Genomic DNA, 20,037 nt, shown 5'->3' with positions numbered 1-20,037 from the left:
CGTTAAAGGGAGAACGGGGTAAGATGAGTCACTTTTCACTTGTCCTGGAAGCAAGAATAGATGGCAGTAAAATCAAAACATCTAGATATATTTCAGGATGTCTTCTATCATTTGAAATTATGAGTAAGCATGGCCAAGGGCCATAAGAATATGAGTTATTAAAACAAAAAGTGGTCATGTGGCTTAAATTGCCCCAGGTTAAGGGTATAAGGTGATCCAAGTCAAGGGGACCCACACAATATTCTAACAGTTTAATACTGCTAATTCAAACAATGCAAACATAGATTACGTCGATAATTTAGTTAAAAGAAAACGAACAAAAAGTGTCAGGCCTTTGCCGTCTTTGCTGTTTATTATTGTTAATGTCAATAATAAAGGCAAGATACATTAAGCAAACAGTGTTTTACAGCAAACAATTATGCAACAATAATTCACAGAACTTGTCAAATGCTGATGACAACACTTGATCAAGTTTCATATGCCGTATGTTGCACATTTCAGTTCCTTTTCCTTTTCTCAGTTCACTTTTTTTCTGGAAACTTTCGGGTCAGATGATTTGTGGTTTTCTAGTTCCTTATCTTTAACAAAAAAGTGCAGTTTTTGCTAAAGGGACAAATATTAATAAATAAATAAATATTGCTGACAGCACTTGATCATCTGGTCAGATGATTTGTGGCTTGTCTGAACGGCGTGAACGCGTATTTGCAAGTTAAAATAGTTAAAATATTGCTGACAGCTTGATTGATCCAACTTAGGTAGGCACATACATATGGCAGCGGTTTCGATTCCTTTTCTCTTCGTTTCGGCAGGAGCAATTCTTCCTTGTAGCCTATTTGGGAGATTCCGCCTCAAATAACCAATCACCATCTTGGTTCTCATAATAACTGTTTAAATTAATATCAGATATCTAAATATTGACTCAGGAACGTATATTACTGTCTGAGGTTCACACAAAAGTCAGAGTGAACCTTTAAATGACATCCGCTTCCTATAAGCTGGCCCAGTTGCCACTTACCACCTTATTTCTTAATCTACTGTATATCCCTATGTGTAACGCCCGGGATTCGAACCCAGGTCTCCCACATGAAAGTCAAACATCTTAACCATCAGACCGAAGGGATATCCCTTTGGACCAGGGGAGATACTAGACTTTTGAGGCCATCAGGCTGAGTCACTCACTCTGCTACACATGTTCAAAAGCACCAGACCCAGGTGTCAGTATGGTAGCCTGTAACTCATTCTGGGGGTGAGTTATACAAGGCAGAAATCCTCATAAAGTCTATTTATGGAAAGTCAATCCATTTGCTTACAATATATTTTTGGTCATATGTAACGGCTGGGCTTCGAACCTGGGTCTCCCATGTGAAAGGCTAATTATCGCAAAAGGATATCCCTATGGACCATGGGAGATACTGACTTTTGACGCCATAAGGCAGAGGCTGTGAATCACTCTGCTACACATATAGGGACTCCTTTGAGTACTAAACCGTTTTCTGTAATGGTGGCCTCTAATTTGCATATTTAGGAGTAAGCTTACCACTAATTACTTTACACAGTACACACATTGTCTGACCCTCAGAACATAGATACACTTTATTTGTCAGTTTTGCTTGTTTTGTTATAGAGTTATTGAAGAAATCGGCAGCCATTTTGTTATGCAAATTAGAAGGTTAAAAACAAATACATTTGCTTGGCTACTATGCTTTTCAGATTCAGCACCCTTGAATTATGTAATATGGCCTTGTAACCCACTTTTACCCCAAAATGCCTCTAACAATCACATTTTTCAGAAATCCCACCTGTCTAACAGGAACTAATAAAATTGGAATACAATATTGTAACAACCCTGCAAGAGATCAGGCTGTAACTCGCCATACCAAGTGAGCTAACTCTCTTGCGGGTTGCTTGCCTTGTCTGCTGAGTGTGGGGCTGGGGTTCGCCTCCCGGTTGGAGTTAACTGCCTCGCTCAGTCTGCTAAACTTTACATTGGTGTCAGACGAGCGTGCCCTTGCGTGAGGGGCGTGAGGGACTTCGCTGTGGGCAGTGAAGCGCAGGGGCGCGCTTCTGTGATGAGAGGGTATTGTAACGACCCTGCAAGAGATAGGGCCGTAACTCGCCATGCCATAGTCCTATATATTATATAACCCAATCTTGGGTTACAAGAAGAATTTGAAAAAAAAAGACATCAAAGAATTCTAAAGTAAATGATATCTTCATTAAGAAACTTACATGAAAAATAGAACGAAATAAAAATACCTAAAACTAAAATTTAAATCCAGTATTGTATTGTGAGAAATGCAGCGTTTTAAGAATACAACACACTTCATTAATCTGCATGAGACATGGTATTAAAATGAAACAACCATTCTATAGGCTCTACTACATATTATAATGTAAAAGATAATGGTATAAACAAATGGTCATGTACAGTGCATATTGGTTACATACTGAGTAGACCTCTAGACCTACTGCACATATGAACAGAGCTGCTACCCATAAATGCATTTTAAAATCTGAGTATTCTTTTGTATACAATTTAAATTGTTTTGGGAAAGAAATGCTGCTATTTGTCCCAAAGGGACTGCAAAAGTTGCTGCTATTTGTTTCAAAAAGTCTTTATTTTATTTTTTTAATTACCTTAAGATGGCTACTACTTTGCATAACAGGTTTCTAGTGGTGAATGTGAGCGTCCTCATCCACTGTAGAAAACCAGGACAGTACTTATGCGCGGGTCAGGTTTTTTTCATAGCCCGCACCGCCCACAGCCCGCACGGAACCTAACCCGCCCGCCCCGCAGCATAATATACAAATCGACGAATCCGCCCGCCCCTCAACCTGCATTAAAAAAAAAGATGATAATCATCTCCACAATAGCTCATCGTTATATACTGCTCTTCTAAGTACCCAAAGTCGCTTTACATAAAGGTCTACAGTTGCACAATATTGTCATAGGCTAAATAAACAAACATGTTGTTCAAAATGGGGTTCTTTACTATTATTTGACAGCAAAAAGACATGTGTGAGCTGGTGGAAAAATGATGTTTTGAGTTATTTTGGTTTTGCTTTGAGATTTTATATTTGATGGCTTGATTTTTGCATGTCTTGTGAGATTGTATTGCTGTGATTTATTATTTTGGAGTTGCATGATGTTTTTATGTGTTAAATTGCATGCATTAATCATTTTCTTTTCACCGACTCAGATCAACCTTAACTGATTGTAATTGACCTGCACCTGTGTTTGGGGTGTGGCCACTTGAGGAGGAGCACTATGAGAAGCCAGTGGCAGAAGGACAGTGGTTGGAAGGAACAGGTTGTGTGAGGTGGAGAGAGCCAGGCAGCCACCATGGGCTGGGGGGGCTGGGTTGCACCAGCTGGGGGCTAGTGGTAGCCATGATATTTGACACAAGATGGGCTTTAAGTGCCATGAGAGCCAGGCCTTCAAATATTCTGTAAGTGCCACGACCACAGCCCCCGGAGGGTGTTCCCGGCCCGGCCTTGTCCGTGGGGGGCTGGCCACTGCCCAGAGCAACACGACAGACAGAACAGAGGGCGAAGCGAACAGACGCTGCAGACGCAGAGCCAGCAGTGGGACGGAGAGATACAGAGACGATGGCCGGACCGAGACGGCCACATCGTGCCCTGTGGAGGACCGGAGTGGGAAAACGCTGACCCGAGTGTCGACGCGAAGTCACCGCAGCGCCAGGGCTTATGCTCTGGCTGCCGGTAGGTCTCCAACTACACAACGACACTCGTGGTCCATAACGTGCAACACTAGAGCTAGGGTCCCGTACCTGTGAACCGTTCATCTGGCGTTTTCCCTGTCCTCCACAGGGTACCGGAGCTGTGTTGGTGTGGCGTCCAGGAGTACAGTGAAGAGCCGTCGTCATCTGAATAACCCCCCCTCATCTCCCCCTCCACTATTACCCCCGGACTGGCTTTTATTCTCTGTTTTGTTTTTATTATTTTAGTTTAAAGGGCCCTTTTTAAATAACATTTTAGGAAGTTGTTTTATTGTTGCTTGGCTGTTTTAGATGCCCGTGTATTAAATAGGGGAATAAACTTTGTTATACTTTTGATACGTTGCCTCTGTTTTAAGTTCTTGCCTTTTTAACCCAAGTTATCCTATACGAACCTGTGCTGCCTTTTAATTCATTTTATATTTTAACCTGAGGACCAGACCTCTTGACCAAAAGGTGGCGTTGTCGGCTTTTTAAGATTGTTTTAAGCACCTTCGCACTTTATTTCATACTTGTATTTTATTATTGAATTTACAAGTTACTATACTTTTACAGTGCATTGGTGTTTTTAACGAGTGCCACAAATTGGCGTTGTCGGCAGGATAACTTGTGTTGTTTTTAAAAAGAGGCAAAACTTAACAGAGTGTGCTAAAAATGATGATGATGCCAGTAACTACTACTAACTTTTTTTGTCAATCCTGCTAAGGTGAACTACTCCTTTAAAATGAGTAATGGACAGAAGTATTGGTTGCAGGGACTGCCAACCTTTCAGTATGGGGAAATGTGAGCTGGTGGAAAAATGATGTTTTGAGTTATTTTGGTTTTGCTTTGAGATTTTATATTTGATGGCTTGATTTTTGCATGTCTTGTGAGATTGTTGAGTGCTATTGCTGTGATTTATTATTTTGGAGTTGCATGATGTTTTTATGTGTTAAATTGCATGCATTAATCATTTTCTTTTCACCGACTCAGATCAACCTTAACTGATTGTAATTGACCTGCACCTGTGTTTGGGGTGTGGCCACTTGAGGAGGAGCACTATAAGAAGCCAGTGGCAGAAGGACAGTGGTTGGAAGGAACAGGTTGTGTGAGGTGGAGAGAGCCAGGCAGCCACCATGGGCTGGGGGGGCTGGGTTGCACCAGCTGGGGGCTAGTGGTAGCCATGATATTTGACACAAGATGGGCTTTAAGTGCCATGAGAGCCAGGCCTTCAAATATTCTGTAAGTGCCACGACCACAGCCCCCGGAGGGTGTTCCCGGCCCGGCCTTGTCCGTGGGGGGCTGGCCACTGCCCAGAGCAACACGACAGACAGAACAGAGGGCGAAGCGAACAGACGCTGCAGACGCAGAGCCAGCAGTGGGACGGAGAGATACAGAGACGATGGCCGGACCGAGACGGCCACATCGTGCCCTGTGGAGGACCGGAGTGGGAAAACGCTGACCCGAGTGTCGACGCGAAGTCACCGCAGCGCCAGGGCTTATGCTCTGGCTGCCGGTAGGTCTCCAACTACACAACGACACTCGTGGTCCATAACGTGCAACACTAGAGCTAGGGTCCCGTACCTGTGAACCGTTCATCTGGCGTTTTCCCTGTCCTCCACAGGGTACCGGAGCTGTGTTGGTGTGGCGTCCAGGAGTACAGTGAAGAGCCGTCGTCATCTGAATAACCCCCCCCTCATCTCCCCCTCCACTATTACCCCCGGACTGGCTTTTATTCTCTGTTTTGTTTTTATTATTTTAGTTTAAAGGGCCCTTTTTAAATAACATTTTAGGAAGTTGTTTTATTGTTGCTTGGCTGTTTTAGATGCCCGTGTATTAAATAGGGGAATAAACTTTGTTATACTTTTGATACGTTGCCTCTGTTTTAAGTTCTTGCCTTTTTAACCCAAGTTATCCTATACGAACCTGTGCTGCCTTTTAATTCATTTTATATTTTAACCTGAGGACCAGACCTCTTGACCAAAAGGTGGCGTTGTCGGCTTTTTAAGATTGTTTTAAGCACCTTCGCACTTTATTTCATACTTGTATTTTATTATTGAATTTACAAGTTACTATACTTTTACAGTGCATTGGTGTTTTTAACGAGTGCCACACATGTTCAAAATTCTCTCTAAATCAGGGGCATCATCGGGGCATGAATGGCGTTTCAAGTTTTATGTAAATCATATTCATACAGTGCCTCGCTCTTCAAACAGACAGCAAAAGACGGACAATATTAAATCATGTTGGTTATTGATTAATCACCATATTCGAGATGAGTGCGGTTCATTCAGTCAAAAATCCGTCTCACTTGTGAAAGTTGCGTTTCAAATCGTAGGCTAGGAGAAACCTAGTGGAGGAGAAACCTCGCCCCAAGCCTTTCTGGCGCATTTTAAAACTCCCTCGCTCTTGCTCATTTCAAGTGTATTCAAACCGTTCTATTCTTATTCTTATGCCTACTCTTATTAAGAATAAAAGGCAAATAGAGCAGGTAATTATTCGTATTTATCTTTTGCACATGAGTGGCCCCGTGGTCAACGGGTCGTCCCGCGCATCACTACAGGACAGCATTTTGGCTTCAGTAGGCCTACTGCTTCTGCTGTACCTCCTCCAACTGTATATACCACATTCCATTTCTTATTTTGACCCCTACTTTGGCAATGTTAAACTATGTTTTCTCATGCATGCCAATAAAGCTCCTTTGAATTGAATACATTGGTTAGAATTACAAGGCAGACAAAAAAAAGCAAACACATAAAAGACCACCTGTTAACACACTTATCATGTAGCTAGCTGTACCAACACAACACAGAACTGATGCAATGTGAAAGTGATGATTTCACTACAGAGCCATTTCACACATCCAACGCAGAGTTACAGTACATAATGAATCTTTCCATCCAGACCCACTGTCCTCTTTACGATGCACAGCGCAGTCTTCTACTCCTCCATCGTTATTAGGCTCACCATCGCGCCAAAACCTGGAGAAGTAGGAACATTACATTCATTACAATACTGTACATTTACAAGGATAGTTTTTCACTTTCATCTTTTGTTTTAGACAGAGGGCCTAACAATGCTTTCTAAATCCCAGTGGTGTAAAGTAACTACATTTGCTTAAGTACTGTACAAATTTTGAGTTATTTGTACTTTACTCAAGTATTTTCAATTTCCAATACTTTTCTAATCCACTACATCTTGGATCCAAATATTATACTTTTACTCCAATACATTTGTTTGAAAACTTTAGTTGCTAGTTACTTTATAGATATAAATTATAATATTATAAAACATACATTAATCCACCCTATTTTATTCATAGGCTATTTGAAATTAGCCAATCTACAGGCTCACAATGTGTCGCATTGTAGATCGACTATTTTCAAACATTTTTGTACTTTTACTTTTGGTACTTTAAGTCAATTTTGATGCCAACACTTTCATATTTTACTCAAGTACATGTTGAATTACGGACATTTAGAACAGAGTATTTCTATATTGCAGTATTGATACTTTTAATAATAGCCTACATTAATTAATTGTGGAAAAAAATGTGAGTAATTTTCCACCACTGCTAAATCCTCATCTAAACATTTTATACCCAAGAAAATGTATACCAAAAATGTTATTAGATCATCCATGTTTCTATCTAGTGTATATAATAACAACTCCATATAGAGGTGTTTCTGGATTGAAAGGTATAACAACAGTTGAAATGAATAAGAGTAGAATGAAGGTATAAAGTCTCAGATTAAATATAAAATGTTAGTTGAGATGAATAATAGTAGAATGAAGGTCTTACGTTGGTGTGGAGGTCAGTGGTGTTCCATCTACCCATTTCCACACTCCTTCCTCCTCTCTGTCAGTCAAACCCAGCCAGAAGTTCTGGTTCCGGTCAACAACTCTGTTAACAATGTCCTGGACAGAAGAAATGCTTACTGAAATACACACTGTACAATAGATAGGTTACAACTAGGGGTGTAACGATACATTTTAATTGCGATTCGATACATATCACGATACATGGTTGACGATACGATACATGGACAATATTGGTTCATTCATGGCAATACGATACAATTCGATTCAGTGATTTTATATAGTAACTATTTAGCAAAGAAATTAAATCTGTGTGAAAGGTGTGGATAGTGCAGGTTTTTAAGGGAAACATGTATTATTATGGATATAAATAAGTATCTGCCAATTACATGGACATTGTATATCGACAAACCTGCACCTTGACATGAAACCAGAGATTACACAGAGTTATCGATAGACCGGTGTAGCTATATGGAAAGGAGAAGTAATTAAACCCCTCCTTTTCATTTTTTCTTCTTAAAAATGCTAAATACAATGCACAAGAAGGTAGTATCGATACAATCGATTCTTTGCACTGCCGATTCGATACGATACAAAATAAAACGATACAATTCGATTTTAGCTGTTTTCAGTTCGATATACTTCGATTTTTAAAAACGATATTTCTATACAGTTACTATATCGTTACACCCCTAGTTAACACACACACACACACACACACACACACACACACACACACACACACACACACACACACACACACACACACACACACACACACACACACACACACACACACACACACACACACACACACACACACACACACCTGTTCTTCTTTGCTGTTGATAATGATCAGGTCAGATTCATTTTCTCTACAAAACTGTCTGCTCTGCTCCCAGGTTTTCTTCACAGTAGAGATGTAATAACAGCCACTGCCAAAGGTCTGCCATCCAGATAATTCTAACAACAAAATAATACAGAGCAAGTTTTGTTCCTGATGTTGTTGTTTTCAGTTGCTCAGATTAATGAACAACATGATGTAACATTGAATAAAAACAGTGGTGTCTCACTGACCACAGATCCTCCTCTTCAGCAGCTCAGTGACGTTGTTGTGCAGCTCAGTGATGTTGTTGTATCTGGACTGTAGATGGTCCAGGTCTTTCACCAGGTTGTCCTTCTCTTTCACCAGGTTGTCCTTCTCTTTCACCAGGTTGTTCTTCTCTTCAGTCCATTCAGAGTCTGTAAGAAATAGAATCAAACAAACTGGTGAGTTTTATTTACAGCTTTGTTCTGATCTGATTAATTGATTGATTGATTGATTGATTGAAGACTTTATTAAAAGTTTGCATAGAAAAGGGTACAGTTCACTGGTACAAGGTCAACTAAAAGGAGATCCTAGAAAAGACTAAGCTTATTTCCATAGGAAACCATTGAAGTATCTCATGTAACATTGAATGACAGACGGATAGAACACAGTACTATGCAGTAGATATAGTAAAAAAAAAAATCTTTAATGAGGTTGTAATAGTTGTATTGACAGCTTTGTTCTGACCCGACCTCCTTAATGAGGTTGTAAAAGAGATTTTTTTTTAGGTTGTAAAAGAGAGATCCAGATTATTTTTTTATTTTATTTTATTTTATTTTATTTTATTGCAAAAGCGGCCCAAAACTCCAAGTACTAACGGCTGCAGCCTGCAGGCAGGCCTGCAGACCCAGGTCAACCTCCCTACTGCAACCAGTGGCAACTGATGGCCAGTCAGTAGCAGTGTATAGGAAATTATCATTGTGTAATCTATTATACTTTATTTATATATACAGTATAATATACTTATTGCTATATTTGTGATATATTTAGATATTCTGGTTTCTCTTTCATACAGTCCATCCATTTGTAGATCTAATTCCATAACCACCAGACCAGTCCCATCACCAGTAGTTTCACTGTTTTCCTAGGAAGGTTTTCCCAGGGACCATCCGACCGTGGGTGTCCGCGGGGGTCCGTGAATGGCGTGGCGGGGCCCCAGAGGTGGGTCGGCAGCGAGGGACCACCGGGGATCCCCCCTGAGAAAGTCTGAGGACTCCCCGGCCAAGCCACCGGCTGTGGAGCGGAGCTCCTTTTAACCGGGGTGCAGTGGCGGGGGTCCGCCGATAGGTGGCCACCACATTTACGTTGGTCCGGTGGTCCACCGGAGAGGTGGTCCCCAGGAATTGCCCGTGAGCCACCCCGTTAGAGGGTAATTTTTTCGGCTACACCGGAGGAGGCGCGCCGCCGCCAGTGTCGCGGGGCAAAGTTATACAATCATGCGATCGTCCCCTGTAGCCTCTGTCTAACAGGTCTATTCCTAATCTAATGAATCATCACTGACCCATTCATAGAAATGTATTTAGCCTATGTCGTAAGGTACTCGTCCGGTATCTAACGGGCCTCCATTACATGGTCACACCTGTCTCAATTATAGCGCACCTATCTCAATTATGCGTTCACCAGATTTGTCCTTTAAGGCCCGTTTCCTACTTAGACCTAAGGTGTTGTTTCAACTAATTGGTTAGAGGTAACCTTTCAAATCCTTGATGCACAAACCTTCGTTTTATTATTGACGAGAAGTGAACCCAAATAAGGGAAAATATTCCCATATGTAATCAGTGTGATTGGTAATGGATGCGTGAAACAGCACCTCCCCTTCAGCTCACCATATTAGGGACTTGGGCAGGCATAGAGTGAACAGGTGTTTGTCCAGGGTGCTTACTCACTCGGTTGCGTCTCGGTGGCATCTCGGTTGTGTGGCACCAGGTCGCGTCTTTGTGTTTGTGCTGTTAGCATTAAGGTAAGCCTTTGGTTTAACTGTTGGCATCCTGTTTCTGGTTTGCTTTTATGTAGACACCCTCCAAGTTACTGACTTATGTTTTCATTATCATATGTTGGTTTAGGAGCTCCGAAACCAGAGAACAGAGCTGTGCTAGTTGTGTGCGTGTGTGTGTTTGCACACGGGCTTCAGTGAAACAAACAGAGGTATTATTTTGGCTACCGTTCAGTCTATGGCTATGCTGCTACTTACTTTGTTTGCCTCAGTGGCTTTAAATAGCTTCTGCCCTAGTGGGTTAAAACTAACTTTAAACCACTGTCTCTGACTTGGTCATTGACGGGTTGTTTTGGCTGCCAGAGATATTCTTGGTTAATGGCTTAATTGATGATTTCCCCTGTTTGCTGTGCTGTTCATGGTTTTTATCCTTTTGAGTGTATTTGCAGTGATCTTTTGCTGTGCCTTTTTAATGCCAAATACACTTGGCTCTGAGTGTTTTTAGTTTTGCAGTGTTTAATGTATGTGGGCCTAAAAACAATGAGTAACCTGCAGTGCCAATACTAAGCCAAGCCTGTGCCCTGTTTCCTAAGGTTGCTCTAAACAATATGTGGTAATTCTTACATTGAAACCAGCTTTTTATTGTTCACTCAAACTGAACCTCCGGGTCTCTCACCCTGTAATTGAGAGTGTCTTACTGTATAATAGGAGTACTAGGTGACTCCAACTGGTTACACATAAATGATAATAATAACTCTTTGAGACTTCTCTTTAAATGCAGGAAATAATTGTGACCGTCAGGTCGCATTTACTACCAAAACCTCCACCCGCTGTCTGTGAGTGAGTGAGTCAGTGAGTCCGTCACACGTCACACGTCACACTTTTGCCCTGCTCATATCTCCACAACCGTTGCCCCGATCCATGCCACATTTTGCACACACACTCCTTACCTGCCAAACTACAACCTCCAAGGACCCCCGGAGCTTCAGGGACCCCCAGGTGTAAAAAATGACCAAATGTGCAAAAATGACCAAATGACCACCCCAACGGGGCTGCTCACGGGGAATTCCTGGGGACCACCCACTCCTGGTGCTCCAGAACGGATGCAAAAGTGGTGACGCCCCCAGTGGAGGACCCCCCCCACTGCAGCTCACATAAAATGCCGTAACTCGGGCTAGGAGCGTCCGGGAGAGCTGGGGCCGGTACCTATTCGTCCGCCAAGGCAACGCGGAGACCCCACCCCTCATTTCTAGGGTTGGGTACCGAAATTCGGTACCGGGACAGAACCGATAAGGACATGACGGTTCCTGGGTACCCAAAAATAATATTTACTTTCGGTACCGCTTATCGGTTCCTAGACGCACCAGTAAAAAAAAAAATCAAACCTCGGTTCGAAGTGGAGCGGTGAATCTGTGTGTGTGTGTGTGTGTGTGTGTGTGTGTGTGTGTGTGTGTGCCTGCACAACAGCGCCCCTCCTTTAACTTGTGTGGCCACTCAAGGTATTGCCAGGCTACAGACATACCCAGCCAGCCACATAGCCAGCCAGCCAGCCAGCCACGGACATACCTGTCTATTGGGAGCGCTTTCACCGCTCCAAAAAGACGTGCTATCCGTTTAAAAAAGGCTACATTACATTACGTGCACTTCACAGGACAAGCCCTACACGGGCTACACTACGAAGGGCGCACACTGAATTAGCCCAATTCACGGCCCGCCCACTAAGCATCCCACGGGTGCTGAAGTCACATTTTGAAGGGGTAAATCCTACCATAGCCTATGGAGTTAGCACAGAAATCGCAAATTTAATGCAATTTCCGAATAGTAAAGTATAAAATACGGCTAGCATGATCAAGAACACAAGATACTAAACGGCACAAAGCACTATAATTTACTTTACTGTTAGAAATAATGATTTGTTGGCTTTAAGTCCAGTATAGTTTCCCCTTCTAAATTGAAGTCAGCACCCGGGGAAAACTGAGAAACGGAAGTAGGTGGGCGGGCCGTGAATAAGGCTAATTGGGAAGCGGCTCTTGTATTCCTCCAACACACATAGACACACAAGCGCACACACAATCAGGGGACAACAGACAACTGCGTTGCCACTCAAGTCAACAACAACAGCGATGCTAGCGAAATTAGCAGCCCATCCACCAGTACAGCTGAGCCCTGCACAGCCACAGAGAGACGTGAGATGGAGTCGAAACATTTATGACAGCGTGGCATTCATCTGAAAGACTGTACGGCAAAAGCAACAGTGCTGGCGGACCCCCGCGTGTCTCTCTGGGTGGTTATGTTGCGACTGCGGGCTCAGCTCTCTGTCGCTCGCTCACTGAGCTGTGTTATTTTGTCAAATCTAAGCTGGCAAATCTAACACTTCCGGTAGCCGATCTTTTCAGAATAAGATGTTGCGCTAGCCGCAATAAGACTTCCAGGCGGTGGTCATTTTCGTAATGCAATAATACTTCCAGACGGTGGTCGACTTCTTAATCTCTTCAGAATAAGAGTATCGCTGAAGACATTGAAATATGATTTCATTTGTCATAATTCATTAAAACTGTAATTAAACATTCAAATTCAATTAAAAAATTATGTTTTAAATGATTCATTAAAACTGTAAATTAAACATTAAAATAAAAATAATAAAAAAAAGAAATTGTGTAAAAACCAAACCATTTTGGAACCGAAATAGGAACCGTTTGGAACCGGAACCGATAAGCAGAACCCGAAACCGGAACCGGAATCGTAAAAATCCAAACGATACCCAACCCTACTCATTTCTCACATGGCCCTATTCTAGTGCCACCTTCAGGCCGATTTTTAAAACACATTTTTGGACACTGCTCCTACAGTTTTTGCCCTAAAATCACGAATATCACTACACAGCATTTCTACACTCATGTCATCAACATGGATCAGGAAGATTTTGGAAAAACACATTTTTGCCCTATTTGTGGAGATAAGCCACCTACGGTCGCTTATCTCCCGATTAGGGAGTCTTACTGGTACATGTATTATAGGTATGCAAGATAGCTTTTAGCATGATATTCAGGTAAAAGTTGTAAAATCATATAATTGTCTCAAATATACAATGCCAAATTAATAATTTGATTACATAGATAACCTCAAATAGACAATAAATGTATACCACAACAGAGATCTTACATAAGTGGATACAACTATTCATCCAATTAAAGTCGAAAATTAAAGAGTTAATACAAAGTTCAATTGATTAATAAAACCTTGAAAAACTCACCCTACACTTTTATCCTCCTTTTACCCGATCCAATTTCTGAGCAGAGAGAGAGAACCTAGGTGATCAGTCTAATTATCTCCTCTGTAGACACAACCTATTGATAAGTGAAATAAGAACTAAGTCCTACCCTATTGTATCTATAAGCTGGGAGTTCACCGTCCAAACTATGCTCTGAGTTATTTGGCAAATTTTTCTAACCAACCATCTATTTTACCAAGTATCCTGATGCTATACTAATTCTGGTTAGGAGACCCTACCAGTAAGTCCCCAATTTGGAGTAGCAGAGCCAAGCCTAATATCAATAGATCTCTAGCCTCTAGGTGTCTGTCCTCAGTGCGTTAAGAGCCCAATACCTATCATACCATAGCATTGGGGTCCGTCAATCGTATATGGGTGGACTCCAAGGCCATTCTCTCCACCCATACCCCTCGGCCATGACGGTGCTATCACGCTGACCCAGACCTTTGGCCTAATTTCAGATCATGTCCTCACATCATCTCTAATATGAGGTCTGGTCTGCCAGTAAACACGTACCAAAGCCTTACGTTAATACAATGTTTGGGTCAAGGCCTGAGCAGCCAGCAGCATGAACCCCCTTTTTATTAAGCTCTGGAAGGGAGTACTCCTTCGGAGTCCTTCCTATAGGAAGCGCTAACCAACACCCCATTTTTAAGTAGAAATGTTGTAGTAGTTCAGTACACTTAAGTATACTTTAAATTAAATGTGCCTGCACAACAGCGCCCCTCCTTTAACTTGTGTGGCCACTCAAGGTATTGCCAGGCTACAGACATACCCAGCCAGCCACATAGCCAGCCAGCCAGCCAGCCACGGACATACCTGTCTATTGGGAGCGCTTTCACCGCTCCAAAAAGACGTGCTATCCGTTTAAAAAAGGCTACATTACATTACGTGCACTTCACAGGACAAGCCCTACACGGGCTACACTACGAAGGGCGCACACTGAATTAGCCCAATTCACGGCCCGCCCACTAAGCATCCCACGGGTGCTGAAGTCACATTTTGAAGGGGTAAATCCTACCATAGCCTATGGAGTTAGCACAGAAATCGCAAATTTAATGCAATTTCCGAATAGTAAAGTATAAAATACGGCTAGCATGATCAAGAACACAAGATACTAAACGGCACAAAGCACTATAATTTACTTTACTGTTAGAAATAATGATTTGTTGGCTTTAAGTCCAGTATAGTTTCCCCTTCTAAATTGAAGTCAGCACCCGGGGAAAACTGAGAAACGGAAGTAGGTGGGCGGGCCGTGAATAAGGCTAATTGGGAAGCGGCTCTTGTATTCCTCCAACACACATAGACACACAAGCGCACACACAATCAGGGGACAACAGACAACTGCGTTGCCACTCAAGTCAACAACAACAGCGATGCTAGCGAAATTAGCAGCCCATCCACCAGTACAGCTGAGCCCTGCACAGCCACAGAGAGACGTGAGATGGAGTCGAAACATTTATGACAGCGTGGCATTCATCTGAAAGACTGTACGGCAAAAGCAACAGTGCTGGCGGACCCCCGCGTGTCTCTCTGGGTGGTTATGTTGCGACTGCGGGCTCAGCTCTCTGTCGCTCGCTCACTGAGCTGTGTTATTTTGTCAAATCTAAGCTGGCAAATCTAACACTTCCGGTAGCCGATCTTTTCAGAATAAGATGTTGCGCTAGCCGCAATAAGACTTCCAGGCGGTGGTCATTTTCGTAATGCAATAATACTTCCAGACGGTGGTCGACTTCTTAATCTCTTCAGAATAAGAGTATCGCTGAAGACATTGAAATATGATTTCATTTGTCATAATTCATTAAAACTGTAATTAAACATTCAAATTCAATTAAAAAATTATGTTTTAAATGATTCATTAAAACTGTAAATTAAACATTAAAATAAAAATAATAAAAAAAAGAAATTGTGTAAAAACCAAACCATTTTGGAACCGAAATAGGAACCGTTTGGAACCGGAACCGATAAGCAGAACCCGAAACCGGAACCGGAATCGTAAAAATCCAAACGATACCCAACCCTACTCATTTCTCACATGGCCCTATTCTAGTGCCACCTTCAGGCCGATTTTTAAAACACATTTTTGGACACTGCTCCTACAGTTTTTGCCCTAAAATCACGAATATCACTACACAGCATTTCTACACTCATGTCATCAACATGGATCAGGAAGATTTTGGAAAAACACATTTTTGCCCTATTTGTGGAGATAAGCCACCTACGGTCGCTTATCTCCCGATTAGGGAGTCTTACTGGTACATGTATTATAGGTATGCAAGATAGCTTTTAGCATGATATTCAGGTAAAAGTTGTAAAATCATATAATTGTCTCAAATATACAATGCCAAATTAATAATTTGATTACATAGATAACCTCAAATAGACAATAAATGTATACCACAACAGAGATCTTACATAAGTGGATACAACTATTCATCCAATTAAAGTCGAAAATTAAAGAGTTAATACAAAGTTCAATTGATTAATAAAACCTTCTTGAAAAACTCAGCCTACACTTTTATCCTCCTTTTACCCGATCCAATTTCTGAGCAGAGAGAGAGAACCTAGGTGATCAGTCTAATTATCTCCTCTGTAGACACAACCTATTGATAAGTGAAATAAGAACTAAGTCCTACCCTATTGTATCTATAAGCTGGGAGTTCACCGTCCAAACTATGCTCTGAGTTATTTGGCAAATTTTTCTAACCAACCATCTATTTTACCAAGTATCCTGATGCTATACTAATTCTGGTTAGGAGACCCTACCAGTAAGTCCCCAATTTGGAGTAGCAGAGCCAAGCCTAATATCAATAGATCTCTAGCCTCTAGGTGTCTGTCCTCAGTGCGTTAAGAGCCCAATACCTATCATACCATAGCATTGGGGTCCGTCAATCGTATATGGGTGGACTCCAAGGCCATTCTCTCCACCCATACCCCTCGGCCATGACGGTGCTATCACGCTGACCCAGACCTTTGGCCTAATTTCAGATCATGTCCTCACATCATCTCTAATATGAGGTCTGGTCTGCCAGTAAACACGTACCAAAGCCTTACGTTAATACAATGTTTGGGTCAAGGTCTGAGCAGCCAGCAGCATGAACCCCCTTTTTATTAAGCTCTGGAAGGGAGTACTCCTTCGGAGTCCTTCCTATAGGAAGCGCTAACCAACACCCCATTTTTAAGTAGAAATGTTGTAGTAGTTCAGTACACTTAAAGCCATACTGTGTAAGATGCCCAACTAGTGGTCATTAGCCCTATAGCAAACCGCGGTCGCGTCCGCGTCTTTCGGACGTTTTTCGTACCTTCAGACCCCCGCGTCTGCCTCCACCTCGCTGAGATCTATCTTTTAAGGGGTCCCTTGTTCCTGTGCGTTCAGTAATTCCAGAGATACGGACTCCTTCACCCTGCCTGGTAGGCGAAATTACCTAGAGAAGGGATGGTACAAACGGGCGACAACAAATATGGCTGCCATAGCGACCCCACTTCAAGATGCGCTGTGATTGGCCGGCAGTTGTATAACCCTCGCTGTGATTGGCCGGTAGTGTGATGACGCAATTTTGGCGCGAGATCCGGTCCACGGCAAGGATCTCAGTTTACATACAGAGAAGGCTTTACAGGCTGAAATTCACGGCGCTGATCTTCTAAAACTTTTGTGATTTAATAGTTAGGAGAATTTTAAGATTTGTTTTATAAAAAAAGTTACATAGTACAACTTTAAGTATACTTTAAATTAAATTAAATTAAATTAAATTAAATTAAATTAAATTAAATTAAATTAAATTAAATTCAGGAAGAAAAGTACATCCATACTAAAAATAAACTTGAATACATTAATTTTTATTATTTTTTCACCTGGGTTGGTTTGGATGTGAGTCCTTCTACTTTGCGGGTTTTCCAGGCTTAGCCTGCCAGCTGATGGATTTATTATGGGGATTGCTATCAGCCACAACATACAGGGCCTAACATTTCTAAAAGGGCCTTTTGGTGAAAATATCAAAAATAGCAGACCTCCAAGCTATTTTCAGTGCTTGATACCACACTGAGCTGAACATAATCAATACTGGAGATGTGGCGTATGGCATGGATGTCTACACAGAGAGGGCAATTCTTTCAACATAAGATGCTGTATTCAAGTTCAGGAGAGTGTGGACAAGGTCCTTGAATGCTGCCTTCATGGAAAGAGGGCATCACCATAGTAAAAACAGCATTCATGGTCTGGAGAGGGCACTTTTTACAAACAGACAGGGCAGGGTCTCAAGCCCCCTTTGATGTCTATGTGTGCACCACGTGCCTGGTTATGAAACGTGACTTACAGAGAGAGAGTCTGAGACCAATGTTGAGTAGAGCTTGAACACCACAAAGCAATCCAAGTCCCAGTCCAACCAGCCTGTACCGTCTGCGTCTTCTGACTGGACAGGCACACACACGCACGCACACGCACACGCACACACACACACACACACACACACACACACACACACACACACACACACACACACACACACACACACACACACACACACAGAGACAGTGGGAATAAAGAGGGAGTGAGAATCACTTAAAACAGTGTTACTTAGGCCCACGGGCCCGTGGCACAATTTTGACTGACCCACCAATCAATCAATCAAAACACCCTCTTTTTAAAGTTATCTTTAGCCAAATTACCTTAAAGGAGTAGTTCACCCCCAAAATGACTTTCTATTGATTAGTCACGCCATGGAGACTAGAGTTCAATAATATTTTTAGTTTTTTGTCAAAAATGTGATAACAATAAATTTACCCCCATTCGTTCCGGACCCATCCGGAATCATTGGGGGGTAAATTGACTCGAATCAAATTTTTGTCTTAGGAATGTGACAAAAACCAAAAAATATTATTGAACTCTACACTAAAAATCGAACCTCTGTTCGAAGTGGAGCTGTGTGTGTGTGTGTGTGTGTGTGTGTGTGTGTGTGTGTGTGTGTGTGTGTGTGTGTGTGTGTGTGTGTGTATTGCAGTTGAAAACAGCGCCCCTCCCTTAACATGTGTGGTCATAAAAGGTACTACACCACAGGCTTGAGGCTACATACAGACAGACCCACATACAAACATACATACCTACACACACGGCCACGTATAGGGAGCTGGTGTTCCACACAGCTCCAAAAAAAAAAGTCATTTGGGGGGTGAACTACTCCTTTAAAATTACATGAATAATCATCCAGGAAGGGGAATTGCACTCATTCAGAGCAGCAGCAAAGAGGAGCCCCAGCGAGCGCTGAAAATCGCCACTATAACCAAACAAGGACGGATGCTTTCACTTTCATTTTACCATCTCGTGCCAATTCAATACCACCATGTTTAATTTGCCAGAAAACAGCCTCAGTTGTTAAGATCGACAACATAAGGCGCCAATGAACGACAGAAGTTATCCAGTATCATTGATGTCATTATCAACTGGCCTCTTGTCATTTTTGTAATGAGGCCCACAAGTTCAGCTATTTCACTATCCTCGAGTTAAAAAGTATATTTTTAGGTGATTTATAGTTTTAATAACATCTCTTACCAGATCTAGTCTTCCTTGGATGTTTGTGCCTAGCAGTTTTGGTCTTGGTCCCGACGTTTGCATAGTTTACTTCATCATCTTCTTCCTCATCACCATCTTCCTCCTGGATCTCAATGTTTGAAACCATTTCTACCTTTATGACTTTAATTCAGCTGGCAGCAGGTGTTTAACACGGTTCGCCTCTTAACAACACAATGAACAATAGAGGAGGGGGTATTGTTCAACAGAATGAACAATAGGAGGTGTTCTCTTAACAACAGAATGAACAATAGAGTAGGGTGGTCTTTCTTTTATAAAGTTATGAGTTGTGATATCATCCCTCCCCCTCCTTCCTCCTGTTGCTTCCTCTCTCTCAGAGCTAGTGTCAACGAGTCTGAGGCCCTAAGCTAGATGCAGAATAGATACCGTATTCCAAGACCCAAATTTAGAGTGAAACTTTTTAACTCAAATCTTTACTTCTGGGGAATATTATGAGATGGGGGTCCGCGGCCAAATACATATCATTTTGCGCGTCCTTGACATGAAAAGCTTTGAAAACCACTTCTAGGATAAATCATCGAGGATTTAGAAGACATGTGTAGAATTGTCCTATAAATCAATGGTTCTCAATTTCTGTGGGTCTATGGAACAAAAGGACCCCCAAAATGATATGTATTTGGCCACAGACCCCCATCTCAAAGATATTTTGTTCCACAGACCCACAGAAACAAAGATTTGAGTTACTCTAAATTTGGGTCTTGGAATATATATTCTGCATCTAGCTTAGGGCCTCAGACTGGTTGGCAAACACCACGTCGCCTCTCAGAGGCAGTGCATTCACACTTCCTCCCCCTCCTCCCCCCATCCTCCACCCACACACCAGTCTCCACCCTGTCCACCACTTTC

General features: G+C 42.1%; 1 protein-coding gene across 1 annotated transcript; it reads right to left on the bottom strand.

Moving 5' to 3' along the window:
* Positions 1-8,604: 8,604 nt before the first annotated feature.
* On the bottom strand, positions 8,605-19,361 carry LOC308290634 (uncharacterized protein; the record flags this gene model as incomplete). Its single annotated transcript, XM_080732544.1, has 3 exons — positions 19,153-19,361; positions 17,921-18,016; positions 8,605-8,777 (listed from the first exon to the last, which is right to left on the bottom strand). Exons 1-3 carry the CDS (start codon positions 19,277-19,279, stop codon positions 8,605-8,607), a joined length of 396 nt encoding a protein of 131 aa, XP_080588670.1. The 5' UTR covers positions 19,280-19,361.
* Between the last annotated feature and the right edge of the window lie 676 nt (positions 19,362-20,037).

Source organism: Nannobrachium achirus (assembly GCF_963921795.1).
Source record: "Nannobrachium achirus genome assembly, chromosome: 9".
Taxonomy (NCBI): domain Eukaryota; kingdom Metazoa; phylum Chordata; class Actinopteri; order Myctophiformes; family Myctophidae; genus Nannobrachium; species Nannobrachium achirus.
This window is presented reverse-complemented; position numbering and strand designations above follow the sequence as displayed.